The 16,542-nt window shown below is 52.0% G+C and overlaps 1 protein-coding gene across 2 annotated transcripts in view; it reads left to right on the forward strand.

The window, feature by feature from the left end:
* The window catches only part of MAP2K5 (mitogen-activated protein kinase kinase 5), a 111,428-nt gene that overhangs the window by 84,422 nt on the left and 10,464 nt on the right, over positions 1 to 16,542 (forward strand). For both annotated transcript variants that reach the window (XM_077317405.1, XM_077317404.1), the window contains exons 20-21: positions 6,391 to 6,452; positions 9,520 to 9,565. In XM_077317405.1, coding sequence (XP_077173520.1) covers positions 6,391 to 6,452; positions 9,520 to 9,565 — 108 coding nt within the window. The remainder of the gene's footprint in view (positions 1 to 6,390; positions 6,453 to 9,519; positions 9,566 to 16,542) is intronic.

Here is a 16,542-nt window from a genome sequence, read left to right on the forward strand (position 1 = left end):
TAGAGAAAGCGGATGAGTTCTCAAAAGGGCCACCTGCTTTCCAGGCGCCATTCTGTGCAGAACGGCGCCATGAGCACCACGCTGGTTCTCCGACTCCCTGCTTTCCACGGGAGATGATTTCCGCTCATGCCGGGCCCTGGTGGGCGCCCTCCTGTCTCCCCCTCGCATGCCGGCTGGATCGCTGCCTTGTTTTGCTCCTCGCCACCTTCGCCCGCCTCCTCCCCTCCCTCGGCTCTTTTTAAGCTGCGGCCCTGTTGGGGGAGAGTAATCGTCCCCACTTATTGTGCTAATGTGTGTGTCTCTTTCTGAATAAGGACCTCAGGAGAGGAGGGCTGTTTGCTCTTCGGCATGGCGCAGCTGCTGTTGTTTTCCGTGCCTTGGCGATAACGGGAGCCCCCTCCATTACGCGTGCTCAGTGTTCTAAGACAGATTATCTCGGGCCAAATGCTTCCCTTCTGTGGCAACTTCATGAGAGCGACTCGGGGCTCAGAAGGTCCTTAAACGTGCAGGGGGGGCGGCTCTTGACGCGGGGCGAGCTTTCCCTCCCAGCCCCCACGATCCGCACGCGTTTAGAGGTGGTCGCCTCCAGCCCACGTTTAGGAGCATTTGGGCAGATCGTCTGACCAGGGTGAGGGTTTGTGGTGGATGACAAGCTTGGCAGAGCGGGGGACGGGTAGCTCCTGTTCTCTGCCCTTCTTCCTCTCCCTCGTCTGGCAGGCCCCGTCTTGGTTACCAACACCTCCCATTCCCATGACACAAAGGACTGGAGGTCTCTGGGTGATCTCCACGGGACCTCAACCAGTATCTGTTGCATTTCCCAGTGCTCATTCTTAGGCATGTTGCAATCCCTTTGGAGGCCAGTGTACTTCTTGGTGGCCATGTGTGAGAGGTGGGGAGGCTGCCCTTGGTGGAACGGTGCATCTCGGCCTGCTGGGAGCCCAGCTGAGGTCTTCCCAAAGTGTCACAGCTGGAAAAGGATGCCTTTGTCGGTGACTTTTCTAGAAGCGGAAAGTGATCTGAGGCAGACGGGGAACCAGGGTCTCACAATCGCTGTCCGCGGTGCTGAACGAGGCTGGTGGAAAAGCACCTTGAAGACCAAGGAAGGGTTGCTCCTTGGCCTTGTTTCAATCACAAGTTGAAGTCTCCACTTTCACATCTGGAGGGTGCCTTTCCAAAAAACAACCTTAACTTTTTTTTCGGGTGGGGGGAGAGGTGTGACAGCGAGCACCGTGTTTGTTTCTGTCCGCCTGATGTTAAATGCCCACGTACGGAAGAGAGCCAAGTGTCAGGATGTATCTATCCATCATCGCTTCTGCCCCGCCGGAGCCGTTCTCTTGACTGGAGCCAGAAATGGTGACCTCACCCATGTGCCTGATGCAAAGGCTATACAGGGACAAGGTAAAACTACAGGTAGGAATCGCTGAATAATTACCTTTAGACCAACCTGAGAAACAGGCCTTCCCAGGAGGCCAAACTCATTTAATGGTTCCTAAAAACTCAATCTTGTGGGTGTCAGTGCTCATGCTTGATTATTTGCGGCGGTGTTTTATGAAGAAAGCAATAAGAATGCGCAAGGCTTTCGCGGAGGGGTGGGGGGGGGACAATAAATGGGCTCCGTTTTTCTAGCCAAGTCCCTCTGGTAGAGTCAGGTACTGGTGGCGCTTCATGCTCCGTGCCTCAGCTATTTAAAGCCGGGAGAGGGGAGCTGCGCACAATGCCTCCATGTTTTCTGCCGCAAGAGCGGAAGCCGACAAAAATGGAATCCTCTGCAGGAGAGGGGGCCACGTTAAAAGGATTGCCCTCCTGCCCGTAAAGTGTTTCAGCACTCCCTGAGATTCCTCGGAAACTTAGAAGAAGAAGAAGAGTTGGTTCTGATATGCAGCTTTTCTCTACCCGAAGGAGTCTCAAAGTGGCTTACTTTCTTCTTCTCCCCACCACAGACACCCTGTGAGGGAGGTGAGGCTGAGGGAGCCCTGATTTTACTGCTTGTTCGGAACAGCTCTTTATCAGTGCAGTGACAGGCCCAAAGTCACCCAGCTGGCTGCATGTCGGGGAGCGGGGAATCGAACCTGGCTCGCCAGATTAGAAGTCTGCACTCCATAGATTCCAGAAACCACTTTGCTTTAGGGTAGAAGTACAATGGGCCTCTGAAGCCATTGTGAATGATCTGACCAGGTCTATTTAATGTTGTGGATTATGAGCCACCGCAAGCTAGCTGGCTTGGAGCAGCAGCACAGAAGTATAACAAATATATTTTTAATCCCTGCATCTTTCTGAGGCTTAAATTAATGGGTTATTCATTCATTACCTATTGAAAAATCCAGGTTGTGGATACAGAGAAATTTGTGTGTTTGGATGCTCAAAAGAGCCAGTATGGTTTTGCAGTTAGCGTGTTGGGAAAGGTTCGGAGAGACTTAGGTTCGAATCCCCACTGGTGACCATGGCCCAGTCTTGCACTCTCAGCCTAACTTACCTCACAGGGTTTCTGGGAGAATAAAAATGGAGAACAGTGTCCACTAGGAAGAAAAGCAAGGTATAAATAAATAAAAATAAAAACCAAGTTTCTGGGGCATCACTCTTGGTTGCTGTAGCATTTCAAGGTATTTCAGAGTGCCCCAGACTGGACTGGTCCTGTCACCTGCCAGTGGTCGCTTGACTACTACTTTCATCAGCTTTGGTCCCTACCCTGGAAGGCTATCCACCTCTGCAGGTGACTTGGAAGGCCGTCCTTGTACACATCTTCTTCCCTGATGGAGATTTTCCAATGCTCTGTTTTTCTGGTTCTGCTTGAGCTCCTTGCTGACATGTGCTAATCACAAAATGCCAAGCAAGGCTCTGGTTGGAGCCCCCCTCCAAAACACACACACACACACACACACACATTAAACATTCTGGGCTTGTCCTTTCGCTCATAGATTGTGCATAATTAATAATTAAACAGTTTCCGTTGTAATGGGTTGACCTTCCTGAACTGTTCATTATTCACAAGGCAAAGGCATCACTCAAAACACAGACAACTCCCCCCCCCCCAAAACACACACTCACACACACACTCCTTACCCTTCTCTGTACTTAGGCTGCGTGCACAGCAGTCTGCTTGGTTTGAATCTCTTTCCCCCTCGGTTCAGGGCTGGGGCCACCTCTGGTCTGGTCTCTCCCTGACCCATGAAAAGGAAGGAGGGAATTGAAAGGAAGCAGCAGCCCTTTTTGGAGAGCTCTGTGCGCAGGAGGGATCTGGAGGAAGGACTTGTGGGTTCCTAATGCTGCTGCTGCTGCTGCTTCTTTTTTTAGAGGTCCCTTTGTATATTCCCCTTGTCCTTCAGGGAGATCGGAAATACTCCCTCCCCCCTTCAGAGATTGCCTCATTAACAAAGCAGGTGGTCTTGGGCAAAAAAAACCCAGTGCTGTTGAAGAAACACGCTGTCCTTCTCGGACAATTCATCGAATTGCAGAATCCTAGAGTGGGAAGGGGCCATGGAGGCCATCTAGTCCCACCCCCTGCTCAGTGCAGGATCAGCCTCAAGCATCCAGGAGAAGGATCTGTCCAGCCGCTGCTTGAAGACGGCCAGTGAAGGGGAGCTCCCCACCTCATTAGGCAGCCCCTTCCACTGCTGAACTAGACTCCTAGAATCCTAGAGTGGGAAGGGGCCATGGAGGCCATCTAGTCCCACCCCCTGCTCAGTGCAGGATCAGCCTCAAGCATCCAGGAGAAGGATCTGTCCAGCCGCTGCTTGAAGACGGCCAGTGAAGGGGAGCTCCCCACCTCCTTAGGCAGCCCATTCCATGGCTGATCTAGACCCATAGAATCATAGAGTTGGAAGGGGCCATACAGGCCATCTAGTCCAAGCCCCTGCTCAACGCAGGCTCAGTCCAAAGCATCCTAAAGCATCCAAGAAAAGTGTGTATCCAACCTTTGCTGGAAGACTGCCAGTGAGGGGGAGCTCACCACCTCCTTAGGCAGCCTATTCCACTGCTGAACTACTCTGATTGTGAAATCCCCCCCCCCCCGATATCTAGCCAATCTCGTTCTCCATGTAGTTTAAACCCATTAATTTTTTTCCTGCTATCAAGCCAATATCATTCCCCACATAGTTTAAAAACTATCCTCTGCTGCCAGCAGGAATCTTCTCCCTGCTCTCCTCTGACAACCTTTCAAGTACCCCAAGAGAGCCATCTCCGCCTCCTCTTCTCCAGCCTGAGCACTCCCAAGTCCCTCAGCCTTTCCTCATGGGTCTTGGTCCCCAGGCCCCGCATCATCCTCATCGCTCTCCTCTGAACCCTCTCATTTTTGGCCACATAATTTGTGAAGTGAGGCCCCAGAAGTGCCCACGGCACTCCAGGTGGGGTCTGACCTGTGGGGTATGCAGTGGGACTAGGGATACTTTCCAACAAAGGTGCAAGTGGAGTGGAGGGAATGTGATCTTCACCACCCAGAGTTGCTGGAATGGCGACCGTGTTGGGCTGTCCGAAGCTTTTATAGTGGTCAGGGTGTGTCAGCTGACTGGTTTTGTCTAATAGGAAGCTTTGCTGCTGTGTGACTCATCTTGTAGGTCCCTCAATCAGGTTTCATCCAGAACCTGAACAGACTGCATCTACTGGCCTACCTTGCACGGGTGTTATCTAGATAATTTAAGTGCTTGGATTTCTGAAGAAGGGGTATTCGTACGCTGAAGCTATCTCCCATCGACGCCTCTTGCGGGCGAGCTGCAGAACGCCCTCCGTCTCCCTCTCGGCTTGTTCGTCCGCGCCTCTTCCAAGCCGCCCTTCCTCCCCACGCCGCCAGATTCACAAACCATGCCTCAGACGCAAGCGCTGTCACCGTTTCCTCTTCAGTTACTTTTGATTTAATTGTATTTTGCTGCAATTTCCGATTGTTTGCATTGGAAACAAAGCCTTAATAAGAGTCCTAGTTAATTTTCTGTCGTGCAATTACCGCTCTCGTTTTTCTGATAATTGGCTGCCGCAATTATATGTATATTTACTAATCACGTCAGAGCAGCTCGCCGGCCCCGTCTTCCTGCCGCCATCGATAAAGACGTGCAACCGGGTTATTTCAGCGATTCCTTCCTCTTCATCTTCCTCGTCCCTTTTTTTAAAAAAAAAGAAAATCCCCCCCCCCAACACGGCATCAAAGCAATTTCCCTCGCAACCCTCAGCCGTAATGAGCGGCGCACATGCCTTTGACACAGTTGTGCGCGAGAGAAATGGTTTGGCTGCCCCCAAATGCTGCACGCTCCCGCGTCTCTTGCCTGCAGCGCTGGAAGGTTGTACCGGATGATGTATGGCTGCTGCAAATGGCCAAAGCGCTCCAAAGCACGACGAGATTAAAATAAGTCATTCCTTTGTTAATTTAAATAGGTGCATGCATCATACTTTGCAGAGCACCCAGGGATGGGGGGGCACAGATGCGGGGCGGGCGGGCGGGCAGGGGGGGGGGAGGAACGGTAGCAAAAGCCGCCGAAAGGTATTTTTAATAGCAAATGAGAAGAGAGTCGCTTGCAGCTGACTCTCTTGTTCCAACGGTAGGTCTAATGAGATGGCTGCTAAAGTACTCTGCGGTGCAATTTCATTACATCCTGAGCAGTTACACTATAAACAGTGGCAAATCTCTCTGTCATTCTGGGGGGGGGGAGGTCCTCAATTTGCAAATCCCTCCTTTTGCCGATGGAATACTCTTCCCCAAACTGATGCGTTCCTTGCCTGCGTTTGCTGGTTTGTGTTAATGCACGTTTGCAGCTCTCTGTTTCGATGGATTGTTTGTTAACTGGACTCAACGCACAATTTCCGAATTTTCCTTTTGCATCATCTTTCCGAGCTCTTCCCCCACCCCCTCCCCCGCCGTGCCAATCCCACCTCTCCCCCTTAAATCTAACAAGATTTGGGATTGCTAAGTGTAAATAAATAGCAGCTAGGATGCAGGAAGCAAAGGTCGGCGCAAGAATAATTTCCCGGCTCTTTGTTAATTACAAGACCATTTGGGTGTTACTTAAATAATCATTAATTTCTCATTTACACTCTCCCTACCTTCGTTTCTGCCCCGTGGCTATCCTTGTCCCTTACTTACCTCCCCTCGGTCTTTTTTTCCACATGTTTTTCACCCATCGTGCCACACTCATTACTTCTAAAGGCAGGATTCCTAACACGTCCCGAGACTGTCCCTTACTGTTTCGGGGGTGTCCTCTCCCCCCCCCCACCCGCCACTCGGCCACCCGGGCAGCCTGTTTTTTAAATTTGTCTTGTTTTCCATCTAGAAGCAGCTACACAATTAGCAAATGGAACTCACACGTTCTGGGTTTTTCTCTCCCTTCTCTCTCTCTCTCCCTCTCTCCTCCTGACCGGCCTCCCCCCCCCCCCCCTTTCCCCTCTCCCCCAATCCAAACCCAATTGCAGGAATCGCCTGTCCTTCCGGTTGGGGAGTTCTCCGAGCCGTTTGTACACTTCATCACTCAATGGTAAGCTTCATTTGCAAGCGTTCCGTGCCCTCGATGTAAATGATACATGCCATTAACTCCACAGTACCACAGGACCTCCTCGCTCCTGCCTTGCCATTCCTTCCAGAGGCACGGGGGACTCGGAGGCCTTGGGCAGCTGGGCCAGCAAAGCTGAGCAAACTGTTTAAATTATGTAAACGTTATTTACACAAAGGGTCATAAAAGTACTTCGGAGGGGGGGCTTTTTTGTTTACCCCTCCCCACCCTTGTTTTAAAAAGGGTTTGGGGTGTATTCTCCAGGAACTGCTGGGTGTGGGCTTGGTTCTGTCATCCCACGGCTGGGAGAAGAGTGACAGATAATCATATTGGTGGCCATTATTCAGCCATTCTCATATTTAAAAAAACCACGCAAGCAGACCTGTCTCTCCTTTGAGCACGGCCTGGACTGTGCGCTTGATTGATTTGTTTAGAACCGGTTTTAAGAGGGGGGGTGGTTTGAGGAGGAGTTCTTGGTGGTGGGGCGCGTTATTTTTAAACCGTACCACGTCTGGGAGCTTCCGGGCAAGCTGCCCTGTTTGATAGGAGGCCACTTCAATTAACCGGAGGAAAAGAAATGTAAAGGAATCTGTTTTAAAGCAGGAATCTCCCGGGCACCGGAAGGTTAAAGATCTGCATGCAAGCTATTATCCTGAGCAGGAAAGGAGCCACTTTAATGCTGCATTTCATATAAAAGGCTAATCAGCAGCAAAGGGATAAAACAGGGAAAGATTGAACTCCGGGGACAGAGCCATTTCCCCTCCCCCTCGTCCCCCTCCTCCTTTTGCCCAAATGTGTGTTTGGCTCCAATTGAGGAATTTGGGTATAATTTAGCAGAGGTGAAGGGGGGGGGGAGTCGTGTTCTGATGGGCGGGACATCAGTTTACGCCTGCCGGATCCTTCCACTTTCCGTCAGACTAAGCGCCGGTCCTTTGGAAGGGAGGCCTAGAAAGCGCTTTCCCCCCTGGAGTTTAGTCAAGAAGAAGACCACGCAGGAGGGCGCTGTCCCCGGTGCTGATAGGACATGTGCTGAACTCTGTTGCGATGCTCATCCCATACTGGGACCTCGCAAGGTGCCCCCTCGTTCCCTGGTTCAAATCCTGCCATTCCTTGAAAGTTTGTTTTCTTGGTGTCAGCGGACCCTACTCCCGAGAAAGTGACCCAGGACTGTTGTCTAAGAGGGTGAATTGTTTGCCTCGGCAAAGACGATGCAAGAGAGGCCTTCCCTGGGAACGTCCCACCGGGCACCGTTCTGATAAAAGAATTAACAGTGTGACTTTCCGGCTAATTGAAATAATAAATACAAAGGTTTGTGTTTATTATAAAGCTGATCCACTTTTGGGCGGGTTAGGCTTTTCACGCCGCAGTCGTAATTGTCGGCGATCTATCCTGCTCTTGGAAGGAGAGGTACGGGGACGGCGCTTTTCCGCCTGCGCCCAGAGATTAATCGGAGAGCGTACCATTTTTATATTTTTTAATTGAGGCAGTAGGAGGGCTAACCTCTATAGAAATGTCCACAGATGTCAGGCTGAAGCGTGAATGATGGCAGATAATAGCCTGGCTCTCCCACGAGATCCAGCTACTTTGGAATGTCAGATTAAACGGGACGCCAAGGCGGCTTTGAACAGCTCGCAAGAATGCGGCCTGCAGTCGGACCAGCCACGGTCATTAGGGGGGCGAGGCATGGGGGGGGGCCCACCACGGCTGCCCCCCCCACACACACACACACACACTGTCGTTTCCGGTGGGAGTCAGAGCTGGCGTGGCTGCGCACCTGGGAGGGCCCCTCAGAGCAGCCTTCCCTCTTTCGCAGGGGGGGGGGCACGATTGGTGCACGCCATTTCTGGTGAGCAGAACCCGATCCGTGGGTGGCCCAGTTCAGGTCTCACTCACCTCTTTTTCCTTTTGTTTATTTGCTCCTTTGCAAAATGTTTATCCTGCCTTTGCAGGATCCGCCAAAGCCACTGACCAATTCGAACTTTAAAAACCAACGTCTAAAACCTTTAAAATCAACACCCTCTCCCAAATACAGATTGTTATTTTATGTAAACCGCCCAGAGCCGTATGGAAGGGCGGTATAAAAATCTAAATTAATTAATTAAAGGAAGGAAAAAAGAGGGAGAGAACAAAACACCAAAGTTAAAATACGTACCAAACATAAAAACAGGGTTTAGGGATCGCTGAGGGAGTCCCGAACAACACAGCAAAAAATAAAGCATAAACCTGCTGGCAGGAGATTTGGTTCTTATACCCCGCTTTTCACTACACCTTCCCTTCCTCTCCCTACAACAGTCACCCTGTGAGGTGGGTGAGGGTGAGAGAGCGTTGAGAGAACTGTGACTAGTCCCAGGTCACCCAGCAGGCCTCATTTGTCTCAAAGTGGCTTACAATTGCCTTCCCTTCCTCTCCCCACAACAGACACCCTGTAAGGTAGGTGGGGCCGAGAGAGCTCCAAGAGAACTGTGGTCCCCCAGCTGGCTGCATGTGTAGGGAGAAGTGGAGAATCAAACCTGGTTGTCCAGATTAAAGTGCACTGCTCTTAACTGCACCCCATTGGCTCGACTGCATCTCGCTGGAAGATGGCAACAGGAGCAGGATCTCCCTGGATGCTTGAGTTTGCAAAGAAAGATGGGGGAGTGTGCTGACCCATGACAGGGAGGGATCTGTCCGAATCAGGACTGGTTCCAGGTCTGGGGGAGGTAGAGAGCTGAGGGCTAGAGAGGTCTCCACTGCCCGCCAGCCTCCAGTTTTATGTGCTAAACCAGGGGTAGTCAAACTGCGGCCCTCCAGATGTCCATGGACTACAATTCCCAGGAGCCCCCTGCCAGCGTTCGCTGGCAGGGGGCTCCTGGGAATTGTAGTCCATGGACATCTGGAGGGCCGCAGTTTGACTACCCCTGTGCTAAACCAATTCCTCCCCCCCCTTCCAATTAGTGGTCAATTGTAATTTGGGATGTAAGAAGCTTTCCTCATTTTAAGGGAATGCAGAAAACAGTTCTTTTTAGAAAATAATAATAATACGACATTTCTTTCTTTTTCTGGGGCTCCCCAGCATGAGAAAGCAGCCCAAGGACCGACCGGCTCCGGAAGAGTTAATGGTGAGTCCTCCTTGAGATGCCAACAATAAAACTTTCCTAATTTATTACGGGCGGAAGTTTGCCGATTGTGTTTTCTCCACACAAGTTAACCAACCTTAAATCTCAATTTTGCTTCCAGCTCTGACAGCTGGCAGATGCCGGCAAGCCATGCAGATAACTTCTCCCCTCCTTCCGTTGTCACGGTTAGCGCCGTTTCGTGAACGGGTTAGATGAGGGGCGGGAAGCCCTGGCGTTGGGCGCGCTCGCCAGTTCCGGTCAGGCCCCGAGGCTAGAGCTTGGCTCAAGGCAGGCCTTCCTGGAACGACCGGTGCCGCTATCGCAAGGAACTTGCTGTTGTTCGGTGTAGACAATAAGAAGAAGAAGAGTTGGTTCTTAGATGCCGCTTTTCCCTACCCGAAGGAGGCTCAAAGCGGCTTCCAATCGCCTTCCCTGTCCTCTCCCCACAACAGACACCCTGTGGGGTGGGTGAGGCTGAGAGAACCCTGATATCACTGCTCAGTCAGAACAGCTTTATCAGTGCTGTGACTAGCCCAAGGTCACCCAGCTGGCTGCATGTGGGGAAGCGCAGAATCGAACCCGGCATACCAGATTAGAAGTCCGCACTCCTAACCACTACACCAAACCGGCTCTCAATAAGAGTTTTCTAGATGTTGAAAGGTTAAAACGTTTGGAGGAGGGGCCGTCTAGACATCCCTCCCCCTGACCTTAATCGGACGCCTGGCAGAAGAGCTCCGTCTTGCAGGCCCTGAGGAATTGGGGAAGCTCCTGCAAGGCCTTCAGCTCTTCCAGGCGGTCATTCCACCAGGCCCTGGTCTTTAGCGTCACCAGAAGGGAACTGTGGCCAAGAGGGTTGTGGGTTCCCAAGAGACGAATGCACAGTGGCCAAGCGTCAAAGGACCTCATGCCAGGAGGACTGGGCGGGGCAGATGGTTCCTCAGACAGCAGACACCACTCACATCCAGATGTGGACAGGCCTTTGTAGTCGCCAGGGAAGTTCCTGGGGAGCCTGTGGCCCCCCAACTTGGGTCAGCCCAGCCCAGAGTAGAAGGACGCCTTGCAACCTGGGAATAGCACCTACCAGCCCCGTACAGATGTGCTGAGCCCAGCAGAGTCGGCCTGAGCTTGCAGATGGACTTCCCTGGGACTGCCCAGCTGACCCACGGGGCAAGCTGGCCTTCTCTGCCTCCCTTTCAGGGGTGGGACCCTACTCCCAGGCCATGCTTTCTCCCACCCCCTCACCTCCTCAAGTTCAAACTGTCTTTGCACCAGAAGGGCTTTCAGAAGCGTGTTGCAGATCAGCAACGTGGCGGAGATGTGGGGGAGCAGAGGGGGTGGGGGGCTGCCTGCTGCTCCAAGAAAAAAAATAATCAGCCTCAAGGCTTCTGAGACGCCGCCTCCCTCCCCACCCCTCCCTTTGTGCAAGGAAGGCCTGGCCACGGATCGACGTGCAGATCTGAGTGGCTTGGATGGGGACTGGAGGTGGCAGCCTGTAAGCCCTTCCCCGGTTCCTTCGTGGGGCGGGACTTGTGCCTTCTTCCCCCCTGCCCATCCGTTCTCTCTCTGGCTGGCGAGGGTGGAGGCCTGCCTGAATTTGCCGCCTTTTCCTTTTCTGTGTCTTTTTTTTTATTAACTTTGGATGGTTGGCAGGTTCTTGCACTTAGTCACATCTGAGAGAACTTGGAACAGGTTCTAGAGAGGGAGATGCATTTACCTTCGGCGTTGTTATTATTCTATGGCTGGGTAGCTTGACTATTAAACCAGCAGAATGGGGTTTCATAAAACCTGTCTCTCTCTGTAAATGCGTGTGTGTGTGTGTGTGTGTGTGTGTGTGTTTTCTCTCTCTCCACGATGCGATAGGCCTGCCACTCATAAATAAAACATCTGCAGTTTGCGCTTCCAACCCCCGGTATAGATGTGTGCATTTGGAAGCTATAACACCACTCCAGGGTGTAAAGCCATAAAGGCAGGAGGCCATGGGGTGAATGCCGATAGGAACAGCAGCAAGGAGTTATATATCTTTCCAACTACCTGCCCTAAGGTGGCTGATGCTTCTCATAAGATGGGATTCTCCCCCCCCTTAACCCCTTTTAATAATTAAAAAAGCATGACTGCTTCAGAAAGAGTCCTTTGAAGTTGCATCCCCTTCGTGGAGAACGGGCTCCTGGCCCCACCTTTCCCGGAGCCATCGGGACGCAAAGGAGCCCGTGTCTGTGGGGGGAAGACGGCTAAGGCTGCAGCGAGGAGGCTGAAAGAATAACGGGGCCAGGGGTGCGTGATCCAGGGGGGTGTCATGGGGGCAGAGGTGGCTGGCTCCAGTGGGGCCGATGCAGGGTCCCTGGCGCCTTGTGTGGAACGGTAGTCCTGTCCTGGACCTCCGGATTCTGATCGCTTTTGGAGCTGTTTCCTACCAATGCCATCTTTTCCCCCCGCGAGCAAAGTTTCCAGTATGCGCGTGTACGAGAGAGAGCCTGTGTGTTTTTAATAAAACTGTTGATGTAAAACAGGCTTCCTGAACCAGGGTTATCTTGACAGCCCTGGAATGGTTTCCCAATTGAGTGGAAGTTAATTATTTTTAAATAATTTTTAAATACTTGTTAAACATTTGTCGGGTGAAATGACTACCTGTGGTCATGCCGACCCGTCCCACCCCTCCCAAGGTGGCCCGTTCAGGTGGGGAGTTTCGCAAGGCCCAAGTGGCGTCCGGGCTGAGCCAGGGGCAGCTCAGGTATTGCTCTCTTGCCAGGAGCCAGGGTGGGATTGGCCATTCATTGACAAACCTGTCAAGAGCCAGTTGTGGGGCTAAAGGGTTTACCAGCGGCAGCACAGCTATTGAAGCTGAACCTTTAAAACATGCCCTGTGTGTGTTTCTGTCGTATTTGACACTTTTGAGATCTAGAATCTCTGGTGCCAAATAGGAATATTTTTACAAGTTTAGAAAAAGTCTCCGGCTTCAGATGAGCAGACAGCAAGAAGCTGGTTGGGTATCGTCTCCTTCCGGTCCAGCGTTCTGTTTCTAACAGGAGTCTGCCAAATGTCTCCAGGTACTCCCAAGCAGAGCAAGAATGGGATGGCCTCCCTTTGGTTGTTCCCAGCTCCTGGCACAGGATGATATAGTGCCACTCAATGTGGAGGTTTCATTTACCGAGCTTGGCTTACAGCCCTGTCCGCCATGAAAGCCATCTTAACTCGTAGCCGTGAGCCCCGCAGCAGTCGGGGGGTTGGGCAGAAGCAGGAAGTGTGATCTGACTGCTGGAGGAAGCAGCCGGCCCAGAAGTTCTCTAGTTTTTGAAAGAAGCTCCCTGGGCTGTAGAGTCAGAAGGGAGGGTAAAACGGACATTTCCCACTTTCTGGCTCTCGGGCCGTCGGGGCTGCTGGTCTCGTACAGGCAATTTGGAGTATAATTAAGGAGTAGCAGCGGTACGATGCTAGCCATGATGCAGGCTTCTCCCCCACTGCTAATGATGGCTAAATTATTAAATACCCTTTGAAAAGCCAAGATTTCAACTGCTTCAGTGCTCCAAAATCCGCTCCTGGTGCAGCTCCTATCCAAGCCGGCCTCATCGCTTCCAACAGGCACAAGCTCTGGGAAGCTCAGACCGACTCCCCAGAGAGAAGAACGTTGCAAGCCCAGGAAAGTATCTTTGAGGCAGTGGGGCCTCTCCGGCTGGGCTCTGTTGAACGCACAGAGCGGTATTGTCTGCTCGGTCCGGTAGCGGCTCTTCAGGTTGCCTCAGGCAGAGAAAGGTCTCTCACATCACCTACCACCTGGTCCTTTCAGCAGAAGGTGCCGGGGATTGAACCTGAAGCCTTCCCCATGGCACGGGTCTCTTTGGGTGTGAGCGTTTGAACCCAAAGGATCCAAGAGCACATTGGGAGAGAGAAGAGCGGAGATCGTCCAGACACCTCCGTGCCTCTTCCAAGGTTTATTATCTTATCACCCTTGTCCTCACCCTCCATAAAGGGGGGCAGCCCTGGTCCACCCAGCCACCGGCCCCCAGGGAGCTTCACGGTGGAGTGAGGAGGCAGCCCCGTCTCCTGTCGCAGGCCAGGCTCCCCTGCACAACAGACCGTATCCTTGGGAGTGGCGTCCTCCTTGGTTGATCCAGTGAGACAGCCGTCTTCTCTCCAGCTCCACGTGGACAGGCTGACGCAGAAGGGCGTTGAACTAAACAAAAGGCCCCTCTCATCTTAGCTTTCTGCCTTTGAGTCCTCCAAAGAATTGTCGACCGGAAGCATCTGGCTTTTCACCTCTCTTTCAAATTCCACCCGGATTCAGCCTGACGGTTGGCCGCTGTTTGCGGAGAGAGGCGTGGCTCGCTGCCCCTCGGTCCACGCAGGACCCCGGATCCTGCGCACTCCCGCCCAGACGGTGTCGACTTCAGCCTGGGCGCCACCATTTCCCCAAAGCTTTCAATTCCTAAGCTCTATTTAATAGAATCTATGCATAGTAAGTAACCGGGTCAGAGAGAGGCAGCCTTCCCCTGTTTGAGATCAATCGCCGGCTAATACTTTATCTAGGTCACTTTATTATCTCATGGCGATGCCGTTCCCGTTCGCCTCCTCCTCTTGTAAGACACACTTCAGCTGTGGGGAAAAGTGCGTTCCGGCATACATATTAAAAACATATACCCATTCTATCTGTATGTAAATGCACGAGCCACAGCTGGATATTGCCAAGGAGTTTGATTTACTAATGGTTATTATCTGTTCTCGCTGCTCGGCCGCAGAGAGAGCTTCGGCAAGCGGGCTGACATGGAAATTGTCTCCCAGTTGTGCTGGCCTGCTTATGAGAATTGTTTAAGAAGATGGCCTCCTTTTCTCGGGCTTCTTCGTGGGTCGGGGTTTTTTTTACGAAACACGCCTGCGCTCCCTGCGTGTGTTTCCGAGTGAAAAGCGTGGTGCTGCTCTGGAGTATCACTGAGGCTTTCTCCTGCCCCCACCACCTTCAGAAGGACTGCGGCCTTAGAAAGAAAAATCTCACCATCACTCCATCCCCCCTTGTGGGTCCTGCTCAAGAGCTGTCTGGACTTGGAAGGGAAAAGATCTTTCCCTTCTGCTCTTCGCCTCTCCTTTGTCTGCTCCCGGCCTCACTTACACGTGGGGTGCTGCGTCTCTGACGGATGCTCCTCCTACTCTCTGTCTGTAGAGGAAGAGAAGGCCGAGGGCTTCCCGTCTGCTTCCTGGTGCCCAAGAGAGCCAGAGAAGTAAGGCCTCATGATTCTCTCTGCACATACTGCATCGCTGTGCGTGGGGCTGGACCTCTTTGAGTGGGACGGACGTGAGTGTAGCGCTGTGCCAAATTTTACCCGAGTCAATTGGTTATGCACAAATTGACGTTTTGAGACTGAGGATGGACAAGCCCATGATAAACCCTAGCCAACTAGGGATCACGTAGTAAATGTCAAACGACTTCTGCCCAGGCTGATTGGCTGCTTTACATCACTGAAGGCCAATCCTGGCTTCCAAACAGTTTTACGCCTGTTTGCAGCCACTTCCCCCTCAGTTCACTGCTACTAAAGGGCCGTTTTGGTTACACCCAAGAAGGTCATTGTTCTTAGCCTGCTCCTAGCTAATCAGGGATCACCTAGTCAGCTTCGTGGCTCCTCTACCCTGGCTGATTGGCTGGCGTCCGTCACTGAAAGCCAGTGCCATCTACCAGTTGCCTCTACTCTGGATCGGGGCCAGGGTAAAGAACGCAGCCCCGTTGCCTGGCTGGGCAGTGCCCCATCTTGGGCCCCCAGACTTCCACTCCCTGCCGGCTGTCAGCCCTAGAAAAACTACCCGTAGTAATAGATTAATAGTTGGACTAAACACAGATTGCCGCCAATGTACCCGGCTGCACGGCCTTAAAACTGTATCTAACTTTTACATGACTTAAGAACATAATTACGCACTGGCTCCGTCCCTAAGAAAGAGCCCAAGCCAATTAAATGCAACCCAAATGCAGTCCTTGATTAGATCTGTGAACCGCCAGATGAAGGACTCCTCGCTAGCTTTTTGGTTCCCCCCCCCCCCATCTTCCCTTTAATATTTTTAGATGGTGGGATCCCATGCCGGCCAGATGCTATTATCGTCTTTTAAGACTACTGGGACATCCTTAAAGCTTTTGTGGCCCACCAGGGAGAAGATAGAATGTCTCCCCCGCCTTCCATTAAAAGTTCGTAGTTGGTGCGACCGCAGAAACTGGTGACTACAATATTTGCGGTGCAGGCAAGTTGCCGAGTCAGACTCGTAGGCGCCATCTCTAATTCCAGGCGAGGGCAGGAACGGAGCCTTCTTTCTGAATGGTGGGAGCCAGTTAGTCAAGTGGCTGGAGGTAGCCAGGCATCCTCTCAGGACAGCAAGACCTCCAACCCTCTTGCCTCCTCGTTGGAACGTGAAGCATGTTTGCGTTTGGCAAAAAAAGGGGTTGAAATGATCATGACATTCCCGACTGCAATAGTGAGCCCCACCCCAGTTCCCCAAAACCACCCTGAGCCTCCGAGGAGGGTGGTATATAAATATAATATATAAATAAAATATATAAACCAAGAATGCTAAGAAGACGCAGTGGCAGGGTGCAAGCCAGTAGGTTGCGCACTGCTGTTTTGAAATCCGATTTTTAAAAAATCTACACATAATAAATGATGTGATAATTAATCAGCTGATACCTTTTAAGCCTTCTTTTCTCTAAGCGAATGGCTCCTGTGCATGTGTAAAGTGCCACCGGGTGACAGCTCTCGAGGCAAGCGAGAAGCGTCGGTGGTTTGCTGCGGCCGTCCTCTGCGGAGTCTTCTTTGGTCGTCTCCCACCTGAGGACTGGCCTTGCTTCGCATCCAAGATCAGAGAAGATCGAGAACATGCGTCACTGGAATGGATCACGTCGGAGAGTAGAAAAATTACCGTACTTTCTCTTGCCCCGTTTCTGGGTTGCTTCAAAAACTGAGCCATGTGGCTCAGAATTGGTCGAGGCTGCTCAGTGCACCTTAGACTGGACC

The sequence above is a fragment of the Paroedura picta genome, chromosome 18, assembly GCF_049243985.1.
Source record: "Paroedura picta isolate Pp20150507F chromosome 18, Ppicta_v3.0, whole genome shotgun sequence".
Lineage (NCBI taxonomy): Eukaryota > Metazoa > Chordata > Lepidosauria > Squamata > Gekkonidae > Paroedura > Paroedura picta.